The sequence below is a fragment of the Chaetodon auriga genome, chromosome 14, assembly GCF_051107435.1.
Source record: "Chaetodon auriga isolate fChaAug3 chromosome 14, fChaAug3.hap1, whole genome shotgun sequence".
Classification (NCBI taxonomy): Eukaryota; Metazoa; Chordata; class Actinopteri; order Chaetodontiformes; family Chaetodontidae; genus Chaetodon; species Chaetodon auriga.
The window spans coordinates 10,367,501-10,382,873 of NC_135087.1; the positions used below are offsets into that span (position 1 = coordinate 10,367,501).

Below are 15,373 nucleotides of genomic sequence, written 5' to 3' on the forward strand. Positions count from 1 at the left end.
TTGGTCTTTGTTGAATGTTTGGTCTCCTTCATGGAGAACTGCGGCCGGCTTCCATTCATGCCAGCTACAGCACATTCTGCTGCATGGTGACAAGACTTTAAGGCTGGAAAAAGCCTCAACAGGTCCACAGAAACTTCTACTCCGGCAGCACTTTCTGTTTCTCACAGCCACCTTTCACACCTGCAGAGTGTGAGCAGAACCCAAAAAAACACTTTTTCCAGAGCGCCGCTTGGATCATACATGATATTTTGGAATATAATCTGTATTGAGTATTTTGTTTTCCTGTGCTGAGCCCGTAAACATCTGAAAGCTGTTATCTCCTCACTGTGAGGTTTTTAATTAAAAAGGTGCTCATGCAGCTTAAGGGGAGTTCACTGAGATTGCAGCGATGCAGGCCCGTCTTTCCTGTGTCAGCCCGTAATGTCCACGTTGTACATCTGCACTGTGTTTTGTCCTGCTCTGGAACTGCTTCTGTTCACAGCTGCAGTGCTGTTTTGTAGTGTATTGAACCACTGTACCCATTCTGTCACAAACCCAGCTGGAGACAGAGCCTGTCTAAACATGCAGGGAACGTCGCATAGGAATGACGGCCGACAGCATTCCTCCAGACAAACACACACTCACACACATGTTTGGTTAGCATCCTTTGAACTCGAATACCCCACAGCCATCTTAGTGTTTTGGGTGTGCGTCTTGGTGTGCACATGGGCTTGTTTGTGACTGTTTTTTTTTTTGTGCATGACAGCATACGTGATTTTGTGTATCCAGACGAGACAGTTCCCAACTTTGTGTTCTCACACTGGTGCTGATTGAAAGAGGTCTCTGCTGCATTAAAGTCACATCGGAAACTTCATCCCAGACACAATGGAGGGTTTAGCAGCCGTATTTCCCCCACACACACACAGACACACACTCTCGCATATACATATACAACCCTGAGACCCACAGGGGAAACATAGCGTAATTGATTTCTGACACTCACAAGGACACTTGCACCGTCTCTTATTGTAAGTCATGTCTCTGGCAAAAGCAGCTTTACAGGCCTGCGGAGGAATCTATTCTCAACTAGCAGACAGGTTCATAATGCTCATATTTCAACCTCAGCACATCTTGAAAAGAATGTTACTGAATAGCTGTTCCACACTGCTGAACCCGGCCGCGCTGCACTCTGCCTGCTGCTTGATCTGTGCAGTGAAAGACAAAAAGAGATGTAGTGTGGTCCCCTTTCAGCACAAAACACATATTTCATCTTAATAAGTGCAGCTGCATAATAAAACAAATACAGCGACAGCGCAGGCACATGAACTTCTTTTAAAGGCGAGGTACAGTTTCTCTGGTCGCACTTGATGAGCTGATCGAACTCTCGACAGCCTGCGGTTTTGTCGAACTGTATCAGTGACGCCCTGCTGTCCCGCTTCACCTGTCCAATTTTACTGAGCCACGGGCTAGCAGAGGAAGCCGGCTAAGGAAGTAAGACGAGAGAAAAAGCAGACAAAGTGAAACATGGTGGACATTTTTGTTCAGATTTTTTTGGTCATGGAGTGCTTCAAATATTGTTTTTCTGAGCAGGATTGGCCATAAATTTTGCTCACAGCCCTCCATCTGTTAATCATAGCCTTTCGCTTCGAGCGAGCGTTGAATGTCATAAAAGCCATAATATACAGAAATTGCCCAGAGTCCACTTCACTTCCTCGCATTTAAAGGACCAGGCAATCTGATTGCTTTGGCTCAATTAGGTCACATCATAGGCGCCAACGAGCATTAAATGCTAAATGGTGTCCGTTTCGACCTCTTTGGGAATCCACTGAAGCTCATTAAGAAAGGTGACAGTCTGGAAAGGAACATCGGAGAATAGGGTCTCCAATCAAGCTGCACACATATGCATGGGTCTAAGCACGCACACACACACACACACACGCACACACACACACACACGCACGCACACACACACTAATAATAATAATAATAATAATAATGGCAAACAATACCAAACAACACTACCAAGCTGTAATTGCTCATGCAAGTAATAGAGTGAACTGTGAAATGAACAGGAATGGAGGCAGCCAATGAGGTTATTTGGTCTATCAAAGGCATCAACGCTTGGCTGGTCCAGATCTACAGGCTGGAAAGACCAAGCATGACATTGCTTGAATTTCTCGCCTTGTGCTCGGACATGAATAAAAAGCCTCAAAAAAACAAATGCAGCATAGAGGAGAAATTGTCCCAATCATCATATTCTAACCTTTTTCCCTCCGTCATAATGAGCCATTGATCATTTGGTGACTGCGGGTGCCCTAACATACACAAGGAAATAAATTGCTTCCCATTCAGAGTATTTCCTCCAGTCATAGAGCACAGGTTATAACATCATGCTCTACTTCCCCGCAGCAGATAGTATCTGTCGTAGATAAAGCCACATTATTATTTTCAGTTGAGAGGATTTCCGAGGGTTTTTTTTTTTTTTGTGGATTTCTTGTCTGTTGTGAAAGATCTGCCTGATGGCACGTGGGGACGATAGCATTGATCTGACATGTTGTTCAACCATTTTACAATGCTGTGCTGTCCATTGGCCTTTTTGTCGCCTTTGCTAAACATGCCTCAGCTCAGAATTCAAGCTAGAGAACTTGCTGATTGTGTTTCTACTACTAGTTTCGCTGCTCCTATGTGCATGTGTGTGTTCCAATGTATTTTTAGTATAACACTCACTGCTAACTGGATTTGAACAAAACACTTTATGTACCACGTGGTTAACAACCACTTTTTCACAGGTTTCCCAAAGTGCATTCAGGTTGTTAAACCCCACCGTTAACCAGTGAGTGTGTAGCCTTCCTGCACACCTGCCTTTGTCCTTGCAGGAGTGGAACAGCATTCTCTAATCCACGACCTAGCCTAACCCTCACTCTACACTGCAACTGGACTCCAGGGGTCATACCTAGACGATGTGGGGCCCATCGGCGCTCACTCAGCTCTCGGGGTTATTATTAGCCCAGCTAGCTCAGCCCCTTGCAGCAGTTGCCACTGCCCCGCAGCCAGCAATAACTCCCACTGAGGAACACATGCAAGCCATTTCCCTGATGGAAACACTCAGCATTGCACTGACATGGGACCATTTATACACAGAATTCATAGAGCCTCACAGATCAACACAGTCGACCATGCAGACAAGTGTTTACATGCGTTTCTGGCTCACTCCCCGCCAACTACTCCAGCGTTCAGGTTGAGCCGTTATCTCAGAATGAACAGTGACTTCCTGAAAGCTGGCTCCACGGAGCTCAAGTTTGTCCTTGTGCATCTCCGTCTCACCACATCACAGTGGTGGCAGGCCAACAAAGGCTTTTGTATTGCGGTGAGCTGTGCAACAAAAGCTACACAAACACGCCGATAGCGTTCTGTTGACAGAGGGGAAAAAAGAGATTGAGAAAAGTAGAGAAACGGCGAAGACTGAGGAAGGAGGAAAAAGACAATTATGGAAGAGGAAAGGCAGCGTGAAAATGTTTATGGTGTGTGTTTGTGTGTTTGAGAGAGAACGTGTTGAATAAAGACGAAGACGGGGAGATGCATCGCGCCCGAGCTCCGAGACAGACCGCCGGTCCAAGATGAATCCAGCGGTGAGAGAAATGAAGGGAAGGAGAGGCTGTGTGGGCCGCGTCGAGATGGATGGATGGAGGGAAGTGGAATGTTGTGTCACCTGGTAGAGAGAGCTGTCTAGCTCTGGCCAGACCTGAGATTTAGGAGCAGTCAGCTGCAGAGAGAGGAATAAGAGACCAGAGACGGGAAGGAGGAGTGGATGGAGAGGGGGCTACAGACTTCCCTTGGTTATCTGTTTTTCTCCCAAAAGTGAAAAACAGACGAGAATCGAGGTGACAACTGGCACTTAACTGCATCGCCACGCTCCCTTATCTGGACAAACAAGCTGAATGTGAATGCCCTGATTTGTGCGCTGAAAATCAAATAATTCTCGCTCACTCACTTAGTATGATTAAAGTTGGGCTTCGCATGTTGGAACCCTGTGGAGGATTTATTTAGCATTCAGGAAGTCTTCATCCGTCTTCCTGTTTATCACTTCCTTCCCTCTTTCCCTCTTGTCCCTTCTTCTGCTGAGCTGTCTCTTTTATTCCAATGTTATAGTCTCAAAAGGCAGATTGTTAGGACCAGCAATGAGGGGATTGTGCTGTGCAACAGAAATAAATGCCCTCCTGGGAATGATTCGTCTTGTTCACGTCTGCCTGGCGGACTCCACGTTCATCCATGGAGCTACTGAGCATGTGCGAGACAGGACAGCACAATGGAGATTTATCTATCTGCCTCTCCATATGCCAGGTGTCTCACAGGCTTAATTCAAGAGTGGAGGAATAATGTAAACACTTTGAAAGAGGAGATCATATCCTGTTTTCCTTGTGCAGTCCTCTGTAAAACTCCCCTTCAATATTAATAAAGTCTGCTAAAATCTCACATCCTGATTTACTGTTTAGGTTTGCGAGCAATTCTCGTATCTGTGATTCTGTGCGCGTGTGTTTGGATCCCAGAGTCGACCACGGCACAGGATCAATCCTTCTCTGGACAGATGTGATCAATGAGGATTCTCTCCGTCACTCTCCTTCTCTCACTTCCTCTGTTCTTCGTCCTCCTCTTCCTCTACGACAGGTCTTATCACTCACAAACACTCATTTCTTTCCCTGCTACGGGCTGGCAGGCGTGCACAAACAGGCGAACGAGCAAGTAAACAAATACGGGCATCCACAGTAGGAGCAGGAATGGATCCACACTGTTAACAATTGGCGGGGACAGATGTAGCATCGGCAGGACTTCTTTAAGCCGTATTGACACCAGCGTGTTCTCCACAAGGGGAGGAAGGAGGACTGGGTGAAACTTGTTTATCCTCAGCCTGTTTAAGTGCCCTTTACTGTAAAATGCTAACGTGTGATTTTGTGTGTCATTTCCTCCTGTTGATTGGTGATTAGCAGGTTTGAGGTGGGAGTTTGGAGGTGATGTTTTCCCAAGTGGCTCCAGCTGTCCCACCCCACCCCTCTGATCCCTCTCTCCCCCCCGTGTCTTGGCAACAACAGGCAGGCCAACAGGCATTTCCATCACCAGATTGCCAAACCACTGGAGCATCTAGACTACAACACCCAAGGTGACCTTTAACAAAGTACAGAATGGTGAATAGCTGCGGTGGCGAGAGTAAACTGGGTTATTGGAAACGCAGCTTCACACTGAATTGTGATTTTACAATTTCCACACTGTAACACTCCAGTCCAGTAGTGTGTGAATGTATTCACTCTGTCATGTGTAGTCTAATTTAAGAAGGATGGAGAGATAAAAACAGGAGCGCCCCGGTAGCTCACCTGGTAGAGCCTGTACCCTGTGTACTAAGACTGAGGCCTTACCACAGCCCCCCAGGGTTTGATTCCTACCTTCTCTCTTTCCCCCATTTCCTGTCTCTCTTCAACTGTACTATCAATTAAAGGCAAAAAAAAATAACCTTAAGAGAAAGAGTAAAACAAGCTCGTCACAGGCTGCGGCCACACTAATGCGTCTTAATTTCAAAAAGCTCTCTTAAAATGAAAATGCCTTCAAACGCATATCACATGACCATGTGCATGTTTGTGGTGTCTTTTAGTAGATAAAAAGCAGCATTTCACTGCACAACAGCTGCTAGCATAGACAACAAAGTCAGCAGCGCCTGTAATTTGATACCCATGTTGAATTAACTGCTAGTCAAGGCTGGCAGATATATATGAGCAGATGTTTAATTTCTTATGAAAAAGGGTCACGTGATTGGGGCATGGCGAATCAGGGAAGAACACGTCATCTGACAAGATCCAATCAAGAAGCGAACGAGGGTCTGTGTGTCGTCGTTTCCACCCATCCAGACTACAACACAATCCCAGAGTTTTTAACAAACGGGGTCAGCAGCATTTCCATGAGTCACCTTTTTAGGGTTTCAAAAACGGTGAATTGGCGTGGATGCTAGGCGCAAATGTCGCAAAGGTTATATGTGGCATGCACACATGTTTTGTAGTCCACTTCGTATCCCTTTCACATCTCCAACTAATTCTACAACCACAAATAGGCCAAAAACCTGGGGAGTTAACACTAGCATGGCTCAAGTTAGATCTAAACTATGGCACCTAAATTTGAAAATGCTTCTTTTTGGATCCATCATGACCATCTGTAACCCTGTAATCCAGTCAGCAGGGAGGTGTCAAATATAACATGATAGCGAGAGGTTTATCCACCCCCCGACACCAGACTGGCCCCTCACTCACAGCTGCAGTGGAACCCAGAGCAGCGTGGGTTTTTTTGGTCCTGTGGAATCAGTTATACTCACACCAGGACTGAGATTAAATCCACACTTAGTCGGCTAAATGTGAATTATGGAGTTCTCCATCCACACTAAAACTCCTAAGTCTCAGTTCTATCACTTCCTGCTCTCCTTGATCACCTATAATGTGTTTTAACGCAGCTAAACTTACAGTTTAGTCTCATTTCCATAGTTTTCTGCTGGGTGTTGTCAGACAACTGAACGAGCATAAAACAGTGATTTGATCACGGCTCATAAATGCTACCTGTTAGCCACAGTGAACAGTAATTCCTTCGCTGCTGCACTGGGACTTTGTGTAATTGCTGAATTTTATGATCGCAAAGTCGTCAGAATAAACATTGATAGAGTTAAATGGTAGCAACTGTAATGCGTGATCGCTATATTGACATTTAAAATGGGTGCTCGCAAAGAGATATAGAGGCCCTTAAACTCACTGATTTTTACAGATTTAATCTACAGCGCCGCTTCAGTGAAACAACAGAGGGAAATGGTTGATTTCATGTCATCCCAACACGTCCCGCCATCACTTTTACTTACACATCGGTCCTCTTAATCCATATTGTCCACAGTTCGCACTTCGGGTGATTTCAAGACAAATAATCTTCAGTCACTGACAATAACGAATGCACACACGGATTTCAATACGAGCACGCTCAAACAAGTACGAGTGCAACAGCGCATGAACGCACGAGCACGACTGAGGCATTTGTCACGTCATGCTTATGATACGAGTTAAAATGAATAATAGGTGCATAATGTATTTCTCTGTATATGCTGTGGTTGCTAGAAGGACATTTATTTCTGTTGCGCTGTGCTCACACCTTCCTCAAAATGTAAATGACCCAGATTCTGCCAGCACTTTTTCCCCACAGTCCCCAAACGAGTAAGTCAAAAGAAAAAAGGAAAGATGTTGTTTTGTATGTATGTATGCGTGTTATCAGAGCCTGTGGGCCTCTTTTTGCCTCCTCCAGAGCTACAACCCTTATCGCAGACAGCCTTGCCTCGACAGAGTCACCGTCTCCCACTCACTTTCCTGCGGCTGTGGCCCCCGAGGCAGGCTACAACCAGCTCAGGGGCCCCATAGCGAGGGCCCCATTGTCTCTGTCAGCATACTTTCAGTCGAAAACCCAGGGCGCTCTCCAAGCTCATTGTGAGTGAGCTAACAGCCTCTCTTCAAAAGGAGCTAAACGCATGTTCATTAATTATCTGGATCCTTGTTAATTGGATTAATTGTTGAATAGAAACCGTGTTATTAAAAATGACGAAAACACAAGGGCAGGGGGAGCAAAAGGGGGGATTAATATCGTTTCTGTTTACTCTCGGGCTGTCAGAAGACACAAGCATGCGCAGGCTCACACACAAATTTAGGTATGTTCTGCCTGTCTGTCGCCGTGTCTCACTCTTTTCCTCTAAATCGGTGTTTCTATTTCACACAAAAAATCAGCACATGCACACGCACACAAGCCGTTTGTGACCGAAGTCAAAAGAATGAGCGCTAGGCAAGGTGCAAATTACCATGCACACCGTTGAGATAAGAACTAAACCCATTTTCAAAGCTCAGAATAAATGCCAGATTCTTTTTGATGCAAGAAGTCTGTGACTTTTTCCATCTCTTATATTCAAAAGATTAAGGGCGGAAATAAAAGAGAAACATAAAGTCAAAACCATGAACAATTTAGCTATCTGCAAGTCACATGAAAAATGGGGTTTCTCGTTCCTTCTGCCTATCTACGCGCTCTTATCCGCCAAAATCGCTTATCAGTGTTTGACTTCAAGGGATGGTTTTATCATTGTGGTTTTAAGATAGCACGCTGATACTGCAGACCATTTGGATGACAGCACCAAAACTGCATGTCCTGTGTAATTGGTGGAGGTGCAAATGACAAGCCATTATCCGAAAACCTTAGTGAGTTTTCCTGTGGTCACCAGCTGAAACTGTGATGATCAAATATGGTAAATATCAGACACTCCAGGAGACAATGGGCACTTAAGGTATTAGCAGTTCGGTCCAATAATGAAAAAAACGTCCAAAGAAATCAAAGCAGCGATGACTTCTGCTCAATTGTTAATGAGTGATCACATCTTAAATATATCAGTAAACTGATTCCAATGCTGCATCCTTGTCTTGATACCAGTGTTTCTGCAGCCTATCCCGGCTCCAGTGATAAATATAATCAGATTTATCAGACCTGCAGAGGCCGACGTAAAATCTTTCAAGATTAACAGCTTCATTTTTGAACATTTGTTTGTCTCATCTGCACCAGCCTTGGTTTGTTTTAGACTCAGACTGGAGCTCAACAATAATTATAGAAATAACATGCTGTAGCATACTGTGTAGATGCTGGCTGAGGGGCAGAGAAGCAGGATCCAGTAGATGTGTTGCACTGGTTGTTAAGGCAACTGTATCTGTCTTCCTGCTTTGATGTGGATGCTCCTGTCGCCTGCTGCACTCCCAGATGCTGTTATCTGGGGCTGTAGGACTGATTGCAAATATTTTTTGTGGGGATATGTGTGATATTTGTGTGTGTGTGTAAGCAGGTTTATAGTGTTATGTCTCATGAGTTAATGATACAGAGACAGTCTAATTTAACTTGACATCGCCAGATCTAGTTAGTTTTGTTTAATCAATTTACTGGACATGCTACACCAGTGCTCAGAGTTTGGACTTAATTTACTTTCCTCTGTATCAACACAGTGCTGACAAACTGCAGCCAGAAGATCATAGTGCAGCTGTTTGAGCATTCATGCACCCAGCATGGGGACTACTTTTACAAAGACATGAGTGGGTGAGCAGTAAGCAGACAAATTGAATGAGGCCAAGGTCAGGGCTCAGATTTAGCCGGGCCCCTCTCAGCCAACAGCTGTTAAAATCAAACCGGACCAGTTGTGGTTTATTTTCGCGCTAAGCAGGATATGAGAAACCAGAGGTAGCTGGTTGGTGTGTGTTCCATTGATCAGGGATGTTAATCTTCAGAGGATATGTAGAAAGGTCCTCCCAAGGACAGGACAATGAAAAGGCTCTATTGATTACTGGAAAGCTGATCAATCGGTCCCAAGACGGATAACAAGATGTACAAGTCTTGAGTAACAAACGGCGTCTTGTAGGATATAAACCGCGCAGGTTAATCTTTTTTTTTTTTCCATATTTCAGCGCCCCAAGGTGAAGCACATGAAATCAGCGTGATTCGGCCTTGGCGAGTAGAGGCCTACTACCTCTGTCACACAAATTCTGTGTATGGAGTGGGAGACTGAACACATTCATCCCTCCTGTGACTATTCAAACCAGATCACTAGTCCATACCATATTAGTAGACCTATTTACGTCATTGCTAAACCATATAATTACAGCAGTCCTTGTAAAATCTATGTGACAAATGCAGCTGTCGTGCTCACTTGAATGAAGGGCTGTGCCGATGATCTTGTGCAATAGAGGCCTTCATTTTCCTTCACACTTTCTAATTAGGCCTACTATATAATGTGTAACCCTTCTACATCATTCTTAACCCTTTCAGTAGGCTATGCTACACTTTGTGTACAATCTAGAGTGGAAAAGAAAGCAACATAAAAGCAGCTGGAATTGGAAATCTCACAAAACGAGGACTCCTTTTAAAGCAAACACATATTATGGAGCAGAAAGACTTGGAGTCTGAAAATGTGTTACTGCTATAATGTCGCTATTAGTGAGAAAAGAGAGAAAGAAGTACATGTGTGCCATTCTGTGTTGACAACACTTTAGGGGCAGGATTTGCATTCCTGCGCACTCCACACCATTGGCCCGAGAATCTGTCCGTCATTCCATTAACCACTCCACCCTCCCCTCCTGGCTCGGGTGTGAGCGCTCATTGGGTCTCACATTAGTCCCCTGAAAGCCCTGCTGGCCAATAGTCGTTGAGGAGGACGGAGCCTTTCCGGTGGAACAGTCTCTCGCGCCTACAGTGGTGGAATCGAACGTCCCCGAGCGCACACAGCGTAGAGGAGAGTACGGCGCACGAGTCTCTGGAAGGAAGATAACGGTTTCTTTTTTTGCCCCCTCTCCACTCAAACAGCAAGAACAAACCAAACCTGAATTTTTAGGGGGGTTTATAGAGTCTTCTCATCACAAGGAGGAGGGAAGCGAGGGATTGGAGCCGCAAGTTTTTTTTTTCTTTTTCGTTTTTTTTTCTCCTTTTCCTAAAAGAGGATTCTGTGTTTCGCGGTGGTTTGTTCTCCGCTCTCGCCGCAAAGATGATGGTCGGAGAGGTCGAAGTGAAGGAGCGACCGAGGCCGAGTCCCGACTATTTGATGCAATTATTAAACGAGAAGAAGCTCATGACCAGTTTGCCAAATCTCTGCGGCATCTTCACACACCTGGAAAGGCTTCTCGATGAAGGTAAGTGGCAGTCTGGAGCGATGGGGGAGACGCCGGGGAGGGGGGCAAGCGTGACCACGGCGCAGTCCGGTCTCGACACGGCTTCGCTGGGCGCCCCTGCTGCATAACGTTCTAGCATCGGATACACCGATATCGCTTACCGTGGCAGGCATACTAACACTCGCAACTTCACCCGAGCAATGCCTCGCATCCCGTAGAAGAAATCCAGCAGTATCCCGAGCGAGTTTATTTAACCCGAGAAGACGGCGAGCTGTGGGTTTGAGAGTTGCGTTGCTAACGTTAGGCTTCCACGGAGTTTGTTGCTGCACTCCTGACTTTGTGGCGACAAGACGAAAACTTTCTCTCTCTCACTTGTCAATGCAGAACTGTGTATCACTGTCAACCTTTTCACAAAAATCGTCCACGGAGAAGTTTTGAAGCACATTTATGGTTTATCGAACGCGAATCTCTCAATTTAGACGGGCCCTGATTCCACATGTTCCACGGCAGTTTAGCTTGGGTTAGCCACATTTTAAGCTAGCGAGCCTGGGTGTCTGCGTTCCGTTGAACTCTTCAGGAATCAGAGCCACGGCGTTAACTCAGCTACGTCTTCAAATGGAGACTTAACCAGCCGCTGTGGCGTTTCACACAAATGTTAAGGAAGTGTTCGCAAAAGTTGACTCTCTTTTTTCTTATTTGTGCTTCAAGGGGCTGGGTTAGTTGTTGCCCAGCGGCCGAGCTTAAAAGCACGGTGGAATGTGTCTGCTTGTTGCCCAAACAATGGCCAGCGAGTTTCTGCTGGGAGGGGGAGCGCAAGATGATTTCAGCCGTCTAACTTTTTATTAAAAGGGACGCCGTTTTTGTTTGTCTCCCTTCACTCGGCTACTACAATATTTGTCCTCAAGCGAGGGCTTCTCTCGGCTATATTTCCTTCCTTTCCTCGCTGCTGCTGCAGCAGTCGTCGTGTTTTTTTTGCCATTCAAGCGTGCTCCACCAAAATTGCGTCGCCTTTTGTCGGCGGCGCCGTCCGGACGGGATTCGTCTGTCTACGTGTATTTTCATGGCTTTGATTTCGGCACAAGCTGCGGCGCTCATAAACAAGGCACATTCTCCGTTTGTGTTGATGGTATCAATAACATGAGCTGGTCTAAGCGGAAGGTTGGACCTATGCTTTATGTAACTGAGCTGGGGACACTAGAGAGCGCCACAGCCCCCTAGCAGGCTGTCCCCATGCTGTGTGTAGTGTCGGGCTGGACACCATGACACTTAGATGAATAAAAATAATGACAGGCGTTCAGACCACTTCATAAACGGGTGAGTCCCTCATAGACGACATGGGAACTGGAGGGCAGCGCATACCTCATAGTTTCGGTTGAATGTCTGGATGAGTGGGTTGTGTAGTTGCTAAACCGGTCTGCAAAGAATTTCTTGCTTGCTTGATGGGAGATAAACAAGACAGCTCAGGCATAAAGTTGACTATTTGTTGCCTATCCCGCTTGACAATTACAACAGTCTCAAGAAATATGTATACAACGTAAAATAAAAGTAGAGTAAGGACCCTCTAATGTGCCGGTTGAATGCAGCAGACATGTATGAATGTCTTCAGCAATTTTGAGAAATTGGCTGTAAGTGTCAGGTTGAGCCCTGCAGACATGTAGGCAGTTAATCAAAAAAATCACAACACTATGTGAATCACGCGTTCTCCAGCATGTGATGATAGCAGTTTCCCCCACATCTTTGCAACCAGAGCACTAAAAGCACCAATTATTTGCTTTTACTGGCATTATTTTCTTTAAATGATTACCCTCCACACTGCATAAATGCCTTACAAAAGAGGCATTACAGAGGATTTTTTTAATTCCAGAAAAATCAATTGGTTTTTTTGGACTCATTTGGGAATGATGAGTGTGATGTTTTCATTGTGGGGTGAGTCAGGAAGCAGACCCGTTTTCTTTTTCATCCCGGCTCCCCTTTGCTGTTTCCCAGCCCACGTAGTCGTAGACCCGAACAGTCATCTGAAGAGTAAAGAAAAGCGATCGTGCACACAGTCTTTGTGCCGTGCTCCCATCGACTCAGCCGTGCTGCTGTTGGCACACTGTGTGAGCTAATCAACTGCAAGCAGGGAACAGTTTTTAGCTTCTGTGTGGTCAACAGTGAGTTTTTTAACCTAACATGTGATACATCTGCTTGTTGTCTTTTATTTTGTGGAACTGACCAAGTAAAATTCTTTTGCGACCTAGATTAACCTAAACAGCCGCGTTTTGGATTGTTTTTTTTAGATGGACTGTAAACCCAGGAAAATCACAAGACTTGGCTCTGATGTTAAAAATGTGAAAAGTTTGTTTCTCTTCCTCAATCCTCAGGTGTTCAGAGGGAACGTTTCGCACATAGATGAGCTATTAAAGTACTTTCAGTTTTGTGCTTGACTTTTGCCTTTCTTTGCATTTTGTTTTTGTTACCTGCTATATTAACCACCAAAGCTGTGCACTAAATGTGGGACTAAAGAGTAGGAGAGGGAAGAGATTGCACTGTGCAGAGCTGCTGAGTGCTGAATGTGACACAAGCAGCAAGTGCTTGTAAGGACATTCAAAGACATGTATAGGCACAGCGTAAGTACTGTAAATCCTAATTTTGTCCTGTGGGGATTTACGTGTACAGATTTATGTTTTGCTTCATTTGCCTGCAAATAAAGTGAAAGACATTCAGCTGATGTCAGAAGTAAAACGGCGGATCTGATTTGCTCATCATTCTGTCTTTAAAAAAAAAAAGCTTTCCCAATATATCGTTTGATATCTTGCACCATATGGTTTTGTGGCTTTGGAGGAATAGGTTTGTTGTTGGCAGTTCAGAAACCACTCCTGTAACGCGGAACTGGTCCGCCGCTTCTATGCCTGTCAGATAGAAAACGGATACAACATTCCCTCCTCTGGTGTTGAAGAATTCATGGCTGGGACGCACGCGAATCCCGAGCTTCAGTCTCGCTCCTCTAAAACCTCACAAGTCTGAGGTTTACAAGGGTTTCCACAGCACCGGCCCAAACTTTACCCCGCCGCCAGAAATTGCGTGTGTGTGTGATGAAAGCCACCCCAGTGCAGAGCAGGCCTGTCTGAGTGTCTGGCCCCTGTTAGGGCTGTTTGCTTTCCTTTCCCCTTTGGATGGGGCTGAAGCACATATGTGATATTTGAGGCCGGCCTCCTCCCACTCCCTGTCCCGTACTGGTGTTAACTGGCCCCACCCAGGATAAAACCAAATGCACAATCCAGTCTTTGCAGTTTTACTATAAAAAAGAGAGGAAAAAAAACAGCAACAGAGGAATAACCCTTTCCTCTGGCCCTGTACTCTTAAAATTGATGTTTAGTATGGCTTATTTCTATTGTGTTGCATTAAGTGGCCCATGCTTTCAGATTGCTGTAATTCCAGAAGCTCAGAAAAGATGATCATTTTTTTAAATTACTTAATGATAAGAGAGATTGATACTTTTGATGAATTTTGAAGAATTTTTTTTGACGATGAATGAAGCATTTTTTTGTGACTGTGATCTTTGCCAGCAGTAAAGCTAGACATAACACTCGACTGCAGACACCATAGACTCCAGAAGGGAATCTTTAACTTGTGGTTTTGTGGTGTGAATTACTTTTGATCTAAAGTGTTATTTTGTGTGGTGTGTGCGTAGTTTTCTACACAGTCTGTTGTGGATATAGGAGAGCTCTCAGTCAGTTCTGTCTTGTTGAAAATGGGTGTCTTGTCAAGGTCACAAGGGGAGAGAAAAGGTGCTACATAAATTAAAAAAAAAAAAAGAAAGAAAAGCTATTGATGCACAAGGGACATCAAAAAGTGAAAAGTATGAAAAGGGGAAAGTTACGGACTGTCCTAATCTGTCAACAACACTTCAGCTGTCAGGAAACTTCTTGTGTGTTATTGATAGAATCACAATAAGAGCGCCTCTATTCTGAAAAAGTAACGTTAATAAGCTTAAAGCTGACTGAACATCTGAAGTTCCTTCCGCTGTCAAAGTTTAGTGCACCAATAAGCACAAATATCTAGCCAGTTACAGTTGAGCACTTAAAACTCTCCCAAATTGTCCACCTCTCAAGAGTATACCCTTCCGACAGCTGCGTATGTCTCCCTCACCCACCCAACGTTTTGTGCGTGTCTGCACAGCTGTTTCCACGGCGGAAGAAAGCTGACACCACCCTAGAGTGTGACGACGGCCCCCACCCTGCTTTAGTGGCGTGGACGTCCCCGTTTCACTCCCAATATGTGTGTAGTCCCTCAAGGTCACTCTGGCCAAGTGACAGCCCCCTTTTGAAATCCCCTTGCGTTGCAGTTGTTCATCTCCCTGAGTTGACACCTGCTATGGAGTTTTTTTTATTTCTCTTTACGATCTGCCAGCCAACAAGCTGCTTCAAATTGCTATATTTTCTCTTGGCAGGAGGAGACAGTTCATATAACATCCAGAGATGTAACCTAGTAGTGAGGCGCAGGAGCTGTTGTGAAGCACCAGTGAATAGAATAAAAGAAAGGAAGGATTTTTATTTTTATATATTCATTTATTTATTTATTGTTGCCATGAAAGTGTGCTTCTATGGGGAACAGAATAGTCAGATTGGTTGATAATATTAATTCCGACCTCCTTTACCTTTCCTTACGTGCACATTTTTGAGCTTTGTTTGTATAATAGATTAAATGGTCCGTTGCTC

General features: G+C 44.9%; 2 protein-coding genes across 10 annotated transcripts in view; both read left to right on the forward strand.

The window, feature by feature from the left end:
- pacrg (PARK2 co-regulated) overlaps positions 1–358 on the forward strand; it is a 124,504-nt gene extending 124,146 nt beyond the window's left edge. The window contains exon 5 of the mRNA XM_076749137.1: positions 1–358. This exon is cut by the window's left edge and continues 731 nt beyond it. The gene's annotated coding sequence lies outside the window, so the exon portion shown is untranslated.
- Positions 359–10,241: 9,883 nt separating this feature from the next.
- qkia (QKI, KH domain containing, RNA binding a) overlaps positions 10,242–15,373 on the forward strand; it is a 75,090-nt gene continuing 69,958 nt past the window's right edge. For all 9 annotated transcript variants that reach the window (XM_076749409.1, XM_076749405.1, XM_076749410.1 and 6 more), the window contains exon 1: positions 10,242–10,694. In XM_076749409.1, the coding sequence (XP_076605524.1) occupies positions 10,550–10,694 (145 nt within the window). In that variant the 5' untranslated portion in view covers positions 10,242–10,549. The remainder of the gene's footprint in view (positions 10,695–15,373) is intronic.